The following is a 16,018-nucleotide window of genomic DNA, read 5'->3' on the forward strand; positions in this document are numbered from 1 at the left end:
ACAATTGGCTGCAGAAAAGGCCCAAGACAGGGATACTACTATAACAGCATACTTCAAAGTTGCATACACTAAGAAAATGTATAAATTAAAAAAAAAAACATATACATGGAAATTCATTTGATTAAGCAACGTTTCTCTAACAAAAATACATTTTTTTCATATACTTATGTAGTATGTAATTATTCATTGTAATATTTCTTGGTATGTATTATATCAATGATTTTCTTCATGTATGTTTAAGAAAATGTTTGGCTGCAGTTTACTTTATTTTATGATCTCATGTCTGCTGCACATGAATTGTATTACACTGACATCCCTCAACATTATATATTTGAGTACAAAAGCCGTAAGTGGAATCCAAGACAATGAGGAGCAGATACAATTGGCCGCATGTAATATGTTGAACTTTCAACAGATTGTTTGATTTTGTTTGAGGTTACTACTTCTCCACGTAAAAGGAGCAAAATCCTTTACAAATATTTTTTTCTATTAACATAAATTACCTTAAAATACACCACATAATATATTTGCACTCCGAACATTTCTTCTATTATGCACATTAGCCCATGTGCACAGGCTTTCCCACTAGTATGTTAATAATGTAATAAATAGTGAACAATAACTAAAAAATGAAAGCAAAAGAAGGGCTGTTGAATTGTTTTTCAGACATTTTTGATCATGCACATGGTTAGATTAGGGTGGAGAAAAGGTAGCTCCTATGTCCACGAGACCTCTATGCGGATAAGGAATTTGATAAAAAGTAGAGAGGTTTTGCAACAGTTTAATAATCATTTAGTTGAGCAGGAAATAGTTTTCTGATCTATCTATCAATCAAGTTGAATGTCACTGTTTACATGGATAGGCCATGTCTAATGGAGGTGCCAAGTGTGGTTATCTCCACTGCTACTACTGTGTAGTTTGCATGCCTTTAGTGACTTTGGGGATTGTGGGCATCTAGGATGGCTCTCAGGCAAGTTTTGTTTGACCACAATAGGATTCAGCTGCCGGTTGATATATTGAGAAATTGGTTCCACTGGTGAACCTATTCTTTTGATAGTGTTCCTGAATGAAGGAAAGTTGTTTAATTTGTGGATTATCAGTAAAAACGAAATGGTGGCCATTTTGTGATATTTGACTAGAAGAAAATCCCTTCTTCCTTAGTGAGGGGACCTAAACTGGACCAATTGTGGAGATACTCATGTAAAAGATGGTATAATTCTTTAGTAAGATTGTTAGTCAGTGTTTCATAAAATTGTACATTTGTAGGTCTCTTAAGGCGTTGGTGATGTAGACTGTCCTATTCATGAGGACCATGTCCCCTTCTTTGTCTGCTTCTTTTATGACGATTGGTGGGTATTTTTTGAAGTTGTTGAGTGGTTGTTTCTCTTTGGCAGTCCAATTTCTGGTAAACCTTGGTAGAGATTTGTTTTCAAGTCGTCCAAGTTCTTTGGTCATGATGTTCATGAATGTGTCATGTCATTGTTTGGTGGTGGAAGAATCTGAGTGAAAATTGATTTGTTGTTCTGTTCTGAGGGCATCTCCAAGTCATTGGATATACCCAAATGTGGTCGCTACTTCATGTTCTATTGATAGTCACGTGTGTACATGTTGAACTCCATGTAGGTATGTGTACAACACACTTAGTAATACACTCTTTACAAGTATTCAAGTACAGTTTTTTTACTGCACCTACCTGCTCATACCTCCCTCGGCTCCAGGCTCATCCCACCACCTCACGCTGATCCAGATGATCGGTCACAGTATGCGCAGCCTCAATGATTTTGTGGGCTTTCGCCTTGCTCTCAATGGGGCTGGTTTGTGGGGAGTGCACTGAGGAGAGGATGTACAATGCTGGTTTGCGTCTGTGACCCTCTATGATAAGAAGGCAGGCAAAGGGGTGGGTGACCAGCTATGATAGCAGTGGATTAGAAAGAAGTTTGGCAAACGCAGACATTTGGCCTTCAAAGGAGGGATCACTGCACAGCCAGGACAGGAGGGGGACATGCTTTCAAATGGAACTCCCGATTGGCACAATCATTGTAAAACCTGCTCTCATTGGTTGCAATGATCACAAAAAATAACATATTGTACTTTTTCCATTCCATACCCAATCATTTCCAGTTAACATACCAACAAGGTATCCTGCTCCTCAACACTGGCTCTCTCTTTTCTATTAGTATTGCTTTCCGTATAGGTGTTGCTTGCACCTTTCTTCTTAAGTGTGCCAAAACCAAAAGAAATGATAGTGAAGATTTGTGTAAAATGATGCATCTACCTGGAGGCAATAAGTAAATGTGGATGCTCCATGTAAGGAGGTCGTCTTAAAGATGCACATTTTGGATCACATTTGTGCTTTAGATCTACCTTTACAACTCTGACCTTTACTACCTAGGACAACTGTTTGAAAATCAAAAAGGTATTTATTTGTTTATTTGAGACAGTTTAAAGTGCAATACATGTGTACAGATTATTACATTTTCTGCATGAATCAATGCGATATTATTTTTCTTTATATCTTTGATTTGTGTTTAGAAAAGATGCCACCGTTCAGACCATTCGAGATAAGGACACGTCGAGATTGGAACTGTAGCTCATAGAATATGGAAAAGATCAGTAGTTGCATTGTCTGCTATGCCATTCTAAACTTTGCATGTTGCCTGATCATAAGCGGATGACACTACCACAGCGACAAAGATGCATGGCAATGGCTGATGACATAACCTCTACTGTGCCAGTCTCTCCGCAGGACCATGCCTAGGCATTGTACCGCTTCATGGGGTTCGCCTCCCACTCGGGCAGGGAGGACAGTTTTGCAGACACTTCATCGGTAATGGGCCAGTCCCAGGACTTGAAGAATGGAACCAGGTTCTTCTGCACCTGTTGGGAGAACTTCTCTGCCCAAAGGTTCATCTTGAAGTTGTTCTCATTCTTGATGTTGGACATCTTCTGATAGTCGGAGAAGAGCTGAATGAAGGGAGCCCATCCAAAGCATTCCTGCAGCTGGAGAAAAGGAAAGGTATTTTCACATAAGAAAGGGTTGGATCAGTTGTACTGTGCCACTGGCAAGTGGACGCTCTTAAGGTTTTACAGGAATGCAGCACAAATCGCTCTTCTTTAGAATGCTATGTATTAAACCAAACAGAACGGTTGGTATATCAACATGAACTCAGTCTTCATAAACAAACACAAAGTTTGTTACTTCATGATCGTGGGTGGAACAGGTTTCTTTCTACATTAAAAGAGAAACATTTTTTAAATCGGTTCAGAGAACCGTTCTAGAAAACTGACCAACCTACTATGCTGTTAGTGAGATCGATTTCCATGGACTAACAGCAGAGCTACTGATACAAGCAAGGATGCCATATGACGTTTTACTTTTGATGGTAAGATGGGTCTTTATTTTACTAGATGATAAGAGTCCTGAGGCTATATGAACCCTTTGGGTTGGTGAAGGGTGGTCATGTAGTTAACACTTGCCAATTATCAGTAAATGAGTTTTGTAGCCATGAAGAGCTGCAATTTGAGTCACAAGGGCTAGTGAGGCGTTGTTTTGAAACTATAAAAAGCTCTAATGAACTTGAAGGGTTATTATGTGATGCTAACTGGCTGGTTGTTGTGTCTGAGGATCATGTTAAAAGTGCAAGTTAGAGGGTGTTCTGTTGTACATGCTCCATTTTGGGACATCCTCATTTGTCTTCATCCTATTTTCTCCTCGCTTGTTCTTACTCCTCAGTCATCGTCCTTACTCATCACTCATCCTTCCTCTCACTTATCGCATATTAGACGTTTTAGGAGATCATTTCTCTTTCCCACAGCTCATTCTTAACCATTATTTCTTTTCCTCAGTCAACCTCTTTATTCTTAATTCGTCACACATCTGTCTTTCTCTTCCTACCAGCTTCAGCTTCCTAAAGGCTCATGGTTTAACAAACAAGGGGACCAAGTCAGTTGCCCAGGATCACACAAGGCGGTAAGCAAAGAAGCTGTGAATAGAAAACGGATAACCTGGTCTTAAAATCTGTACTTTGCCTCCAAACCACATCTCCCTGTTGCATTGAGGTATACAGAGGAGGGAGGAGGTGGGATGAAAAATAGTTATGAGCGAGGAGGAGCAATTCGGAATAAAGATTTTGTGTAAGAGTAATTATTCTCATTCTTTACCCCTATTCCATCAAAGCCCTCATGACTAAAGGACATGCTGAATTCCATGCATTCTAAAGGAGGTATTTAATCCAATATTCATAAAAATAAAGATGCACAATTGTAAATAAAGCTTTTTTTAGTTTACTTCTCATCATGTGCCAATCCCACCAGTTAATTTTCCACCAATTCATTTTTGGATAAAGACATTTTTAGCAGTAGACGAGGTGGAGCCAAAGCCAACTCAGGTAGTACGAGCCAAATGCCTGGCTCGACTCTAGTGCCTTTGGTGAAACAAGAGCCCAACTGCAGCCAAGACAAGCTTCACCGCATCCTCTATTACATTCACAGAGTAAATTAAAGTGACACCGACACATAATGAAAGCTAAATGAACTGCATGCAGTCATTTACATCCACAGAAATCTCTTGCCAGGAATTGCATGTTGGTGCAAATGTAAAGATCCAATGGGAGCATGCTGTGTTCTTAAACCTGCAAACTTGCCAACGGTGCAACCAGAAAACCTGGCTTTTACAGTTGACCAATCTATGCAATCCTGGGTAAAACACTCTACTTAAATGGGCTGTATTTCCTTTTATGATCCCTTTCCTTTTGTGATCCCTTAGATGTAATTTTGTATGCCCTTCTTATGTATCACTCTGTGGGATAATCATGTGTTTTGGTATTTCAGCGCTCTGAGGCCTATTGGTGTGTAGCGCTACATATAAAATACATTATTATTACACTCCTTCCCGCTCCCTATGTTCAGCTGACTACTTCTTGCTAACCATCCCTCCTTCCCCATGTGCCTCCTCTCGTTTCCGCTCCTTTCAGCTCCTAGCCCCCCTGCACTGGAACTCCTTACCTCTCTGAATCCAATCTATATCTACCTTTTCCTCCTTCCGCACTTCTCTGAAATCTCTCCTTCTCCATTCCCCGCCATGAAACCTTACCCTCCACTTATTCTCTCTGCTTCCCTCGAATCTACCCTATGATCCTCTCTCTACCCTCCCCCTTCCCCTTGCCGCCTCTCATTTTCACCCCTATACCCCTTCTGTTTCCATCCTCCTTCCCTTCCTCACCACTTTCCTCTTCCATCACAGATTAATTGCTCTACTTACTGTTTTATTGGTTTGATTCATAATTGCAAATTGCTTCTACTGTTATAATGTTCTATGTATTCTGTTGTTATAATGTAAAGCGCTTTGGATTGAAGCGCTATATAAACAAAATAAATACAAATACAAAAAATTATTATAGTGTATTACATTACAATGTTTGCTCCAAAGATAATACACATTGATCATTTATATTGAGCCCTCCAAAGGCTGAAGTACCCCTTAGCTTCCCCATTGCTCTATCATTTATGAGCCATGTTTCTACAGAAAACAATGATCTACTACACTGATGGGCAAAGAGTGTTTGCCTGTGGAATTCATCTTTAGTGGTTAAGAAGCCTTCAAGGACAATTGCTTTTAATCATCCCCCTGGGTTATGGAGAGTGGCAATGGGTTCTCCACATACCAACCAGTTTGGTGTTGGGGCATTGGGAGGCGACAATGATTGTGGGCAAGGGTGGTGTAAGGGCTCTCCGCCTGCCACACATCCCTTTTAAGTTTTTGTTCTCAATCTCCCACCATCCAGGACATGTGCATGCTGCCTGTTGCTCCCACATGTTCCAGATAAAAGACTGAGGATACGGTATAAGCCTGCCAAAAGGTATGCGTAATAACCAGCTACCACCATGTCATGGGTGGAGAACCTGGATGTGGACTAAGGTGAATACTAAGTGTAAAAACGCATATTTGTGGCGCAGTCAGCACCAAGATGAAGTGCAGGTGTAGCGTTGGCATATTGCGCCACAACACAAACTCGTTGGAACCCTTAATGTTTCAAACCATGTGTGCTGCTCTTCTCGTGTCAAATGACATGTCAAGGCCGTGCACCTCAGAACAGCAATTATGAAGACGTGTGTGGTCGAAGTGAGGGGAAAACAATGGTCACACCCCATTCACTTTACACATGAACCCTTCCTGGAAGATCTCAGCCAGAAATCGGGGCACTTACATCCTGCAGGACACTAGGAGAATCTGGGCCTGAGTGGGACGTTGTATTTGTGCTACAAATATGAACACTAATTCGTTCTGTGAGCGGGCTGCTTATGGTGGCAAATTGACGGTAATACACCTATTTACAGTGATTTCATTTAAATAACCTGTAATGTGCATATCCATAGGGTAATAGGCAGGAGGACCTGCATCCAGTCACAGACGCCATTAAAACGAGCAAAAAAGAACTGAATAAGTTGTTTATTGTTTGAGAAGTGCTTTTATTTTTTGGTGGAACATGCTCAGAGTCGATCTGATGGCATTCAAAGGGACTGGTGTTCTGTCTGGAGTCCCCGGGGCTGGCAATGGGTCTCTAGACCGTTCTCCCACACCACACTGCGCCTCCATTACACAGAAGATATGGACATAGGGATAAAGTAAACATGTCTTTACTGCACCCTTTCCTACGTATTACTAACCTCCTCCCCCTCAAGTCACATCCTCTTGTCAACATCCTCCCTCTTTTATCCCGTCTCTTAACACATAACGATGTCAATTGGATCCACAACATTACAACCTTCCCCTGTTTAAACAGCAAGACCCCACTCAACCCATTCTTCAATGAGTCTATGAGGTTGGATCCTCGACGTTGAGGTCTCTCCATTCGGTTGCCTTCTGTCTGTCCTAGCAACCTCACCCCTTGTATCTCCTGGGAATCCCTCTCCAATTCTTCACCATTCCTTTGATCTAAGACGTCTGAGTAAGTAGAATCTGTTTCACAGTCCTTGGGCCTCTCGTTAACCCCAGTCCCAATTTCCTGAGTTCTGAGTGACATGACTGTTTCCTTACACTGCGTTTATCGTGGACACTTTCTTCTGAATGATCACAATAGTGTCGGCCTGAAATGTGAAGAAGTGCTTATGGGTCTTGGTTTGTCGCGCAATCCCCACATCCTCACGGCTAGACTTGATTCCCTGGTCTATCATTTCAGCAGGCCTTCATCTTCTCTTTGGCCTGCTGATCTCGATCCCTCATTTTTCTATCTTGATAAACCTCCTCAGGTTTTGGGAGGTTGGGTATACTTGTTGTTACACTATGACCAAACATAACTTCGGATGGGGCCTTCCCCTTCATGCTGTGAGGTGTATTTCTGTAGTCCCTCAACAACTGGCAAAACAACTGTTCAAAAGGATTCTCAGTATGGTGTGCAATCAGGTTCCTTTTAATAACAGGCCATCTTCCGACAGCGACAGTTCCTCTTTCACCAACAACAATCTCTTGATGTAATTCTGGACGTCTTGGGATGCCAAATCCTTCAATTTCTTGGTGTGTTTCCATTGCCATGTCTTCAAACACCCTGTTATGATTTAAAAAGCCAGATCTTATCCCGACTCGTGTAGTATCTGTAGGCTCTCCCTTCCATTTGATGTTGCCTGGTGCACCACAAAACATATATTTATCGATCCGCTATAGATGGTTCCGGGGTCACTGTTTCTAAGGGGTGTCATGATAAAAATTCTGTTGGATTTTCCTTTTTATAGGTCTATGGGCTGTTAAAACGCATAATCCTGCAGCCATAGCTCTATCTCACAATCGTCTCTGGCATCCTTGCCTGAGGGTTGCATAAATGAACAGTAAGGCCTGATGATCCGTAATGATGGTAAATGGTTTTCCTTAGAGGAAGAGATGGTAGTGTCCACAAGCCCAGACTACCGCCAACCCTTCTTTCGCTGTTGGGAGTATGCCTGCTCTGTTTGGACAGGCTTCTCCTTTCATAGGACACGATGTGCCTCCTCTGTGATGCGTCTTTGAGTTGTGCCAGGATGGCGCTCAGTCCAACTGGGCTGTCATCTAACAGCAGTTCTGTGTGCCTCGCTGTGTCATAATAGGACATGTTGTCTGCTGAAGATATTCTCTACCGGATGACGCATGACAAACCTCGGACCACTGCAACAAGACATGCTGCTTAGTGAAAGCTCTCAGAAGCTCGATGACTATTGCAAAGTCTTTTAGGTATCTGGAGTAATAGCTGGCGAGTCCTAGGAATGACTGCACCTCAGATGCATTTGTGGGTGGAGGTGTGTCGTTGAGTACCACCACATTTACCGGGTCTGGAGTTAGTCCGTGGGCTGAGAAGATATGCCCAAAAACAGAGTTTGCCTTTCCAAAACTCACATTTGCCCTTATTGAGCGTGAGCTGAGCCTCTTCCAGTGCCATGCATACTCTCGCTAAAATGTGTTGTTCTGTGTCCCTGCCGAAAACCAGAATGTCATTACTGTAGTTTAGATAGTTAGGGATGTGCTTTATTAAAAATGTGTAACTCTGCCTGAAAGATCTCTGCTGCCGATGACACCCTAAAGCTAAGTCTCAATACAGTCCCAGGTCGGTCACAAAAGGTACATCACCATGTACCGGGACTCCGGGCTCAACTCCAGCTGATGATCATGTCAAAAAGACTTTTGCCCCATTCAGTAGATGCATCATGCCTGTGATACGGGGGCCTGATGCCGCTCCCACATGATGGCCTGATTCGGTCTTCCGATGTCCACGCAGAGTCTGATGGTATTTGACCCCTTTTTTGGAGCCAGTACAATGGGATACACCCAGGGTGTGGGTCCGTTAATGGGCTATATAATGTCTTGTTCCAGAGCTTGTGTAGTTTTTCTTCCATTTGGTGCTGTATATGCACTGGTATGCCTATGCGCTGATAGTGTTGGGCTATATGTACACTTCACGAAGGCCCCACAACTACAATCCTCGGATGTTCCTATACATTTCCTCACTGATCACATTGACCGTGGCTCCCGTCTCAACTAGGAATACAGCTTGTAGTTTGTTAATTTGTATTAGTACAAACGGCCTAATTGTGTAAGGTAGCCAACCCTTGTTTTTAGCCCTACTGTGTTAGTCAGCAGTTTTTTGCATTTAGCCTAATTGTGTATGGTAGCCATTGTTTGCATTTAGCCTAAGTGTGTAGGTTAGCCACATCTTACATTTCGGCCAATCTGCGCAAGTTAGCCATATTTTTTATTCATTTAGCACTGAGCCCGTCTATGAAATGTAACACCTGTCTTCGTACATAGATGGAGCCCTGGATGTAGACATTGTTGTTTGCACAGCTAACCAATTTCCTCCCCTTGCACACCGCACATTCATAACTTAGCAGAAGGCACAGACTCATTCCACACACCCTACACTCGCATATAACACACACACTACTGCACAACACCTCTATCGTTACAATGAAGCTACCTTTAACGAAAAGAAATCGAACTGTAGCTTCTCACAAAATTCTCCTTTAAATGCAACACACCCATATGTAGTTCATAGTTTAGGTCCGCTGTGCCCATCCACACGAGTGACTAGCAGGGTCTTGGCCACCCTCACATAACTTTAATGGCTGAAATGCACATACGCATAATAGCTTCTCCCAAATATGGACCCCGGACCCTCCAAGGGCATTCAATCAACGGCACGTTAGGACCATAATTATGGTGAACAGTGCTTTACAAATGATAAAATTAATGAATTAGTAGGGTTGGGCTTTGTTCTTTTGCCTGCTGGTTTCCTAAGGCATAGAGGTAACCAACAAGCTTGACACGATTGTCTTATGTGGTGTCGCTCCATTTGGGGATGGCGTGACACTGATGAGCATGCGGTTCACCATTCTGGGGTTTTCCTTTCCTCCTGAGTCGTTTCTTCCCTCCATAGGCTCTTAATGTAGTGTCCGGCTGGTTTTTCCTGATAATGCACAACTGTTGCCGGAGATGTTGTTGCTGCTACTGACCTTTCCTTCATTCTTGTTCTCGACAGGCCCATCCCCTCTCCTCTTGTCACGCTGTGAGACATACGACATACCGCCTTGAAGTGATTTTCAACTCCACAGGCTGAGCCCAGAATTTTCTATTCTGTAAAAATCAACCCAAAGGAGATCACTGTTAGCCTAACCATGTTACCAATAGTAAGGTGTTCACATTATATAAAATTGTAAAGGTTCCAACCTTATTCCATGTTGTTAAGGCATGCTGCGTTTATTGCAATTGAAGTCCAATTCCTAGCTGGCCTGTAGCTGGTGCCTCACCTTGGCATTGGCTGACCTGCCACTGTAGCTGTCTGCAATGCCAGTCTCCAGCCACTGCCTGTAACACAGCTGGCAGGGCCTGCTGGGCTTCCTTTTTGACCACCTTATAAAATCCATGGCTCGCCGGGCTGGGCTGCACTTAATCTTGTCACCACCGTCACCACAGGCGAATGGGGTGATTGCACCCTTATTTCATTAATTGTCCTTTCTTTTCACCGCCGCCCCCGTGGCTGATACATGGACGTCTTTGCAGCGCCCTGATGGCACCGGAGCACGCCTGTCAGTTGTTCCTCTTTTCTGCTCCTTGCATCAAGGAGCACAGGTTTACGGTTCAGTCGCCCGTGTTCTGACATGAGTGCCTGCAGCTCCTGAGGGACTCTAGACCATTCTTCGACACAGCGCCTTCCTTACACAGAAGATTCGGACAGAGAGATAAGGTGAAAGTGTCTTCAATGCACTGTTCCCTATCTCTCCTCCCCATCATGTGACATCCTCTTCCCAATATCCTCCCTCTTCTATCCCACCCCAAACACATAACGATGTGGGTGGGATCCACAACATTACACCGGGATTCAAAAGTGGAGGGCTCACAATAGAAAACTGTCTAGCACCTCTAGTACTACAACATGAAGGCGGTCTGATCAATGTGTCTGATTAATCAAAGATTGCAGAGCTGTAGGCAGATGTTAACGGTGGATCTTTGAACTAAGATAAGCTGGGACAAACAGTTTATAGCCTTAACGATTAAACAATCTTTGCTGCCTGGGTAGTGGATCTGCTAGCTATGGGTTAGGTGGGGTGGGTAAACTCCATCCACCCTCTTCCTGGACCCTTGAATCATAAAAGATTTCTATTAGTTTAGCCACTCAGAGGAATTCCCCTTTGCTTTCTTTTTGGCCTGACAGGTGGGCGGGCGGTGGAGGTAGGAAATCTAGCACCACGTCCTAGTTGGTGATTGCCAGTGGAGTTGGTAAAAAAAGCTGAAACCTTTTTCTTTGCAACCTCTAAATAGAACCTTATTGAATAACTAAGTGGAAAGTGCCGTCTTGTCATAATATACTTGTGGAGAGATAATGGCATATATTGCACATATAGTTAAACACACAAAGGCTGTATCATACCAAGCACCTCCACAATTTCCTGCAGTTGAGCATTAATAGTTCTGTTTCAATTCCAGAAATACAGAAATCATAGGAAAGTTAAAAAACATTCCATAATATTTCTTCGTCCTTTCTGTATCCAGCACCTTTTATGCTTGGCTATTTAACAACCTAGCAATTGTTGTTTTCCTTCTTTCCACTTTTCCCTCTTGACAAATTTGTGGTTACCCAAAGTTTACCTGCAGGTAGGTCTCCAAAGCAGTCCACACGGACCAGTCCTTCAGCTTCCGTCCATTCTTCAAAAACTGCTGAATTCTATCTTCCCTGGCCTTTGGCTGAAGAGCTGGGTGTGCCTTGTCTCTTGGGATTCCAAGCACCTTCTCATGTACATAGACGGACCACAGATTACAGGTGGCCTCTGTGGTATGAGGGGAAAATTCCCAATCACGTTTCTGCTGGTTGTGACCCAGTTCATGAATCGCACCCCACAGGCCCCCAGATGAAATGCGCTCAGCATTTGTCAGCTCTTTAGCAGAAGGTAAGTGGCACATGATGGGATAACCAGCATGCATCCAACCTGGAGAGAACCAACAAAGAGAGCAGGTGAGATTTCCATAATGCATAATTTTGGCCAACAAATCAAAAATCAACTTGCATGCAAACATTTTATATTCCATCTTTCCCTCAGGCCTGGTCATATATTCTTCTGTGGCAACTTTCAATGGTTTAGCACCATTTGTAGATATATTGAATAACAGGAACAAGGCAGACTGGTAACCCATACCAACAAAACAGGGCTAGGTATCTCCACACAGGTCATAAACAGGTGGCTGGAGTGACACTCACAACTGACTATAGTGTTATCATGATCCTGCTTAGCCAAACATTTACAGCTCAAATATTTCATCACAGTGGTAATATTTTTACTTTCGAAGAAAATAAATCACACTCCGCCTCTCCCATAATCTTCAAATCACTGCAGGGAAGAGTCTAGGATATAAACACTGCAAAGGAGGGACAATACCTCAACTACCCTGGTGCAAAGTCACATACCATAATGCGTGATTCAAAACCATGGTTCAAAGATTTCCACACAGAACCACGCTTCAGAATGGTGCCTACCATTAATTCAGACAAACAAGCTGTAAAATAGGCTGCACTACATATAAGCCAATAGGAAAATGTACTCGCATGCCACTTGTGCTAGCTCATGGCTTGTGCGCATACTGAATATTGACTAAAGAATGGTACCTGTAGTATCATTTGATCATGACTTAAATGTAACCATGTTTAAGAATGATAATAATTAAAAAAAAAACATGACACCAGAGGTTATATGCTGCAAGTAGCACTGTATCACAGTGAGTAATTAAAATGTCCACTCGCCAGACAGCAAGAACAGGCGGCAGTCAACATTAAGTTCTCCAAGGATCCCTGTTCAGAGGATTACCAGGCAGGAGGTAGCCACAGGCCCCCAGAAGTGCACAACTACCCTCCAGCATCTAGGTCCATCAACCATCTTCCCTGGAATCTTGGAAGTCATCCGTCACTCTGGAATGCTCCACTATAGAATTGCATGAGATCATTAACTACCAGGATGCCCCCTGGACAATACACATACTCGCACATTAGGAAAATACATTGAGACATAACACCAGTTCCTCTCTATCCTCCCCGCTATGTCCTCCCATCTTTCATTACCAAGGCATCCTCGTACGCTCACACAATGTTTTGTGAGCCCCAGAACCTTCTTAGTCCCTTAAGGTCATCCCAGGCTTCTTCACCCACACCACATCACCCAACCGCAACATTCTCTGGTTAACACATTTATGGCAATCATATCTACTCTTCTTCCTCTCTCACTTCCATTTCACCTCGTCCCTCAAATATCCTTCATCCGACTACACAAACTCGGTATGCGCAACTATCATGGGCACACTGCTGTATGAGGTTTCCTGCTCCCAAGTATCTCAAACTGTGCCAATCCAGTGGCCGTGTGGGGTGCCAGCATGTAGGCAAACACTCTTCTTCACAGCACCCTCCCAAGACAGTCCCACACTCTATGCTGATTGCATTGGTTTCTGGATGATAGTGATGTTTATGATGTGCTACGCTGACCCTTTGCAGGAAAGCCTCCACTATGCTTGATGTCAACTGTACCCCATTTTTGGTGAGCATATTAGCCGGAAATTCTTCCTTTCGAAATTTTCATCTAAGAATTTGCCACAGCTCTATATTCCGTCTCATGCAAAACTTAAATTTCCATTACGAGTCTGGCGATAGCCCTGCCGGGGCTACTGGCGGGTTGCCGCTGCACTCGTAAAATGGTACCAGCGCCTGACTTCCCGGTGCCACAGGGAGATTAAAAGTCTGGCGGCCCGGGAAGTCAGGCGTCAGTAAAATGTTAGTCCCCATTCCCATAGAGTCCTTTGGGACTCTATGGGAGTGGCAACTCGTAAGCGTCGGCATCGTTGCTAACGGTGCCATCGTTTACGTGAACTCTCTGCCTACCATGGCCGCTGCACCCGGCCGGGTCAGACCTGTCAGGTGCAGCAGTCCCAGCAGGCAAACTCGTAGTTTGCCCGCCTGCTAACAAGGGTGCCAGTGAGCTCACCGGCACCCTTGTTTCCGGACCAGCAAACTTGTAATGAGGCCCTTAGTCTCCCTTTGTTTCTCATCATCCCCATATGCTCATAATGACACGCCTCCAAAGTCTTCACACCCCCTTGCTTCTCTATGCAACTTCCGCAATTGTCTAACGTTTTCCCTGTAACAGCGCTGCAATGCCCTTGGGTTTTTGTGTGCTTTATAAATGTAAAAATAAATAAACTTTCTTCTCACTTGCACAGGAGCTGTCCTTCTATACTTGGCTCATCCCTCACCTTATAGAATCAGTTTGTGACTTCCCCTTCAGCATAGCCACTCTAGCCACTTTCCTTCTGTCAGCCTCATCACCCCCTCCACAGACTAGCTCCAAGCCTCCCTACTAATAATTCCTCTGCAAATCTAGAATACTTGCACCCCTCCTATCTCCTACTTGTTTTACTTCTGTGCCTCCCTCTCCACTGCAGCATGGGATTGATAGTCATCAATGACATAGTCAGCAATGACATTTTCCTTACCCAGCAGATGCTCAAGAGTGAAACTGTGACCCTGAAGAGATGTTGCCTGCCTCATAATCCTATGAGACATTCGAGCTGGCTCCTTGGCCATAAAACCCCCCATAAGTGGTTATTGTCTATGCATATTTCAAACATTCTTCCCAACCAGAATGTCACTTGTTCACTGCCCACACAGCACTAAGCACCTCTTAGTGAATACTTAAATTCATCCCGTCAGCATTCACCAGGTGAATACTACTTTGTTTCTCTGAGACTGCTCCTGACCCCGTTTCACTTGATCTGTCTTAATCCATGTTTCACACTCCATGTCAAAGTGGGCTAGAGCTGGTGTGCAAGCAATAGCTCACTTGACATCTTTGAATTCTCTCACAATCACCTGACCTGTGGAACGCACTATCCTTTTCTCCAGAGGTGGAGTATATTCCCTCAGTCGTATCAGAGAAAATACCAACAAATTTAGCATGCACGTCCTCTTTTCCTAGAATGGACATTACCCCCTGTTGGCCCTTGGATCTAGCCAAATTCACAATAACTATGGCAAATATTTTATTAGGATCGACCCTAGCTTCACTCAATTTCTGATCTATGTTTTCACTTGAAACCATTCTGAACTGTTAGCCCGGCACCGTGTAGTGCTTCCAGCACCAACTCTAACTTCTGGTCTTGCTCCCTTTCTGTCCTTCCTGTTGTCTTAAAAACATACCACACCCTGCCTGTTTCTGAACATAGGGTGCATGATACATTGAAATATGTACGCAACCGAAACTAGCCCAAAAGGCATTCTCTTGATTTGGTGTGCTCCCCTCCAAGTGTGACAAACTTAGTATGCTTGCGAGAAGATAGGTCTAGTGTATTAAACACTGTTGCATTGCCCTTCAAACTAACCAACTAGCCTATGGTTCAGAAGGGGAACCTGTTGACTACTACATTGTGATTGACTGCCCTAAGGTTGACACACAACCAAATGTGTCCATTAGCCTTCCTGGCCACCAAAATAGGCGAGACCCACTCTTATGCCTCTGTTTGTACTATCAACCATTGTTTGTCAAGCATTTTTTGTTCTGACTGTACCGCCTCCGGGAGACTTATGGGAATATTACTCACCTTTGTCACAACTGGGACTTCATCCACTTTGAGTCTGATGCTGTGTTGAAAACCCTTAGACACCCCAGAGTGTCTTAGAACACCTCCTAAAACTTGTCATCCAACCTTGTTATTATTATGATATTATTGTGTAGAACGAGCTTCAGAAAACAACAGCGCTCTTTATAAATCATAGAGGGAAGGAGATATACAAAGGAGTGGGGGGGCTGAGAAAGGGGGCGCAGGAGGGCGGGAAATTCTGTAGCAAGTGATCTACAAGCAACTAGGGGAAGAAACAGGAGGTAGCAGATCATTCAATCTTAGTTTAGGTAGGGAGTGGATGATGTTTGGACCTTGGTGTTAGGAGCCATACCTTGAAGAGGTGGATCTTGAGAAACGTCCTGAAAAGAAGAAGCAAGGAGGCAAGTCTGGTGCTGACATAGA

At 43.6% G+C, this 16,018-nt stretch overlaps 1 protein-coding gene across 1 annotated transcript in view; it reads right to left on the minus strand.

Annotated features, from left to right (window-relative positions):
* Window positions 1-2,400: 2,400 nt before the first annotated feature.
* LOC138577367 (TRPM8 channel-associated factor homolog) overlaps window positions 2,401-16,018 on the minus strand; it is a 159,510-nt gene continuing 145,892 nt past the window's right edge. Inside the window, exons 7-8 of the mRNA XM_069649622.1 lie at window positions 11,609-11,946; window positions 2,401-3,000 (exon numbers count right to left, since the gene is read on the minus strand). Coding sequence (XP_069505723.1) covers window positions 2,755-3,000; window positions 11,609-11,946 — 584 coding nt within the window. The 3' untranslated portion in view covers window positions 2,401-2,754. The remainder of the gene's footprint in view (window positions 3,001-11,608; window positions 11,947-16,018) is intronic.

The sequence above is a fragment of the Ambystoma mexicanum genome, chromosome 1p, assembly GCF_040938575.1.
Source record: "Ambystoma mexicanum isolate Mex_15411 chromosome 1p, UKY_AmexF1_1, whole genome shotgun sequence".
Taxonomy (NCBI): Eukaryota; Metazoa; Chordata; class Amphibia; order Caudata; family Ambystomatidae; genus Ambystoma; species Ambystoma mexicanum.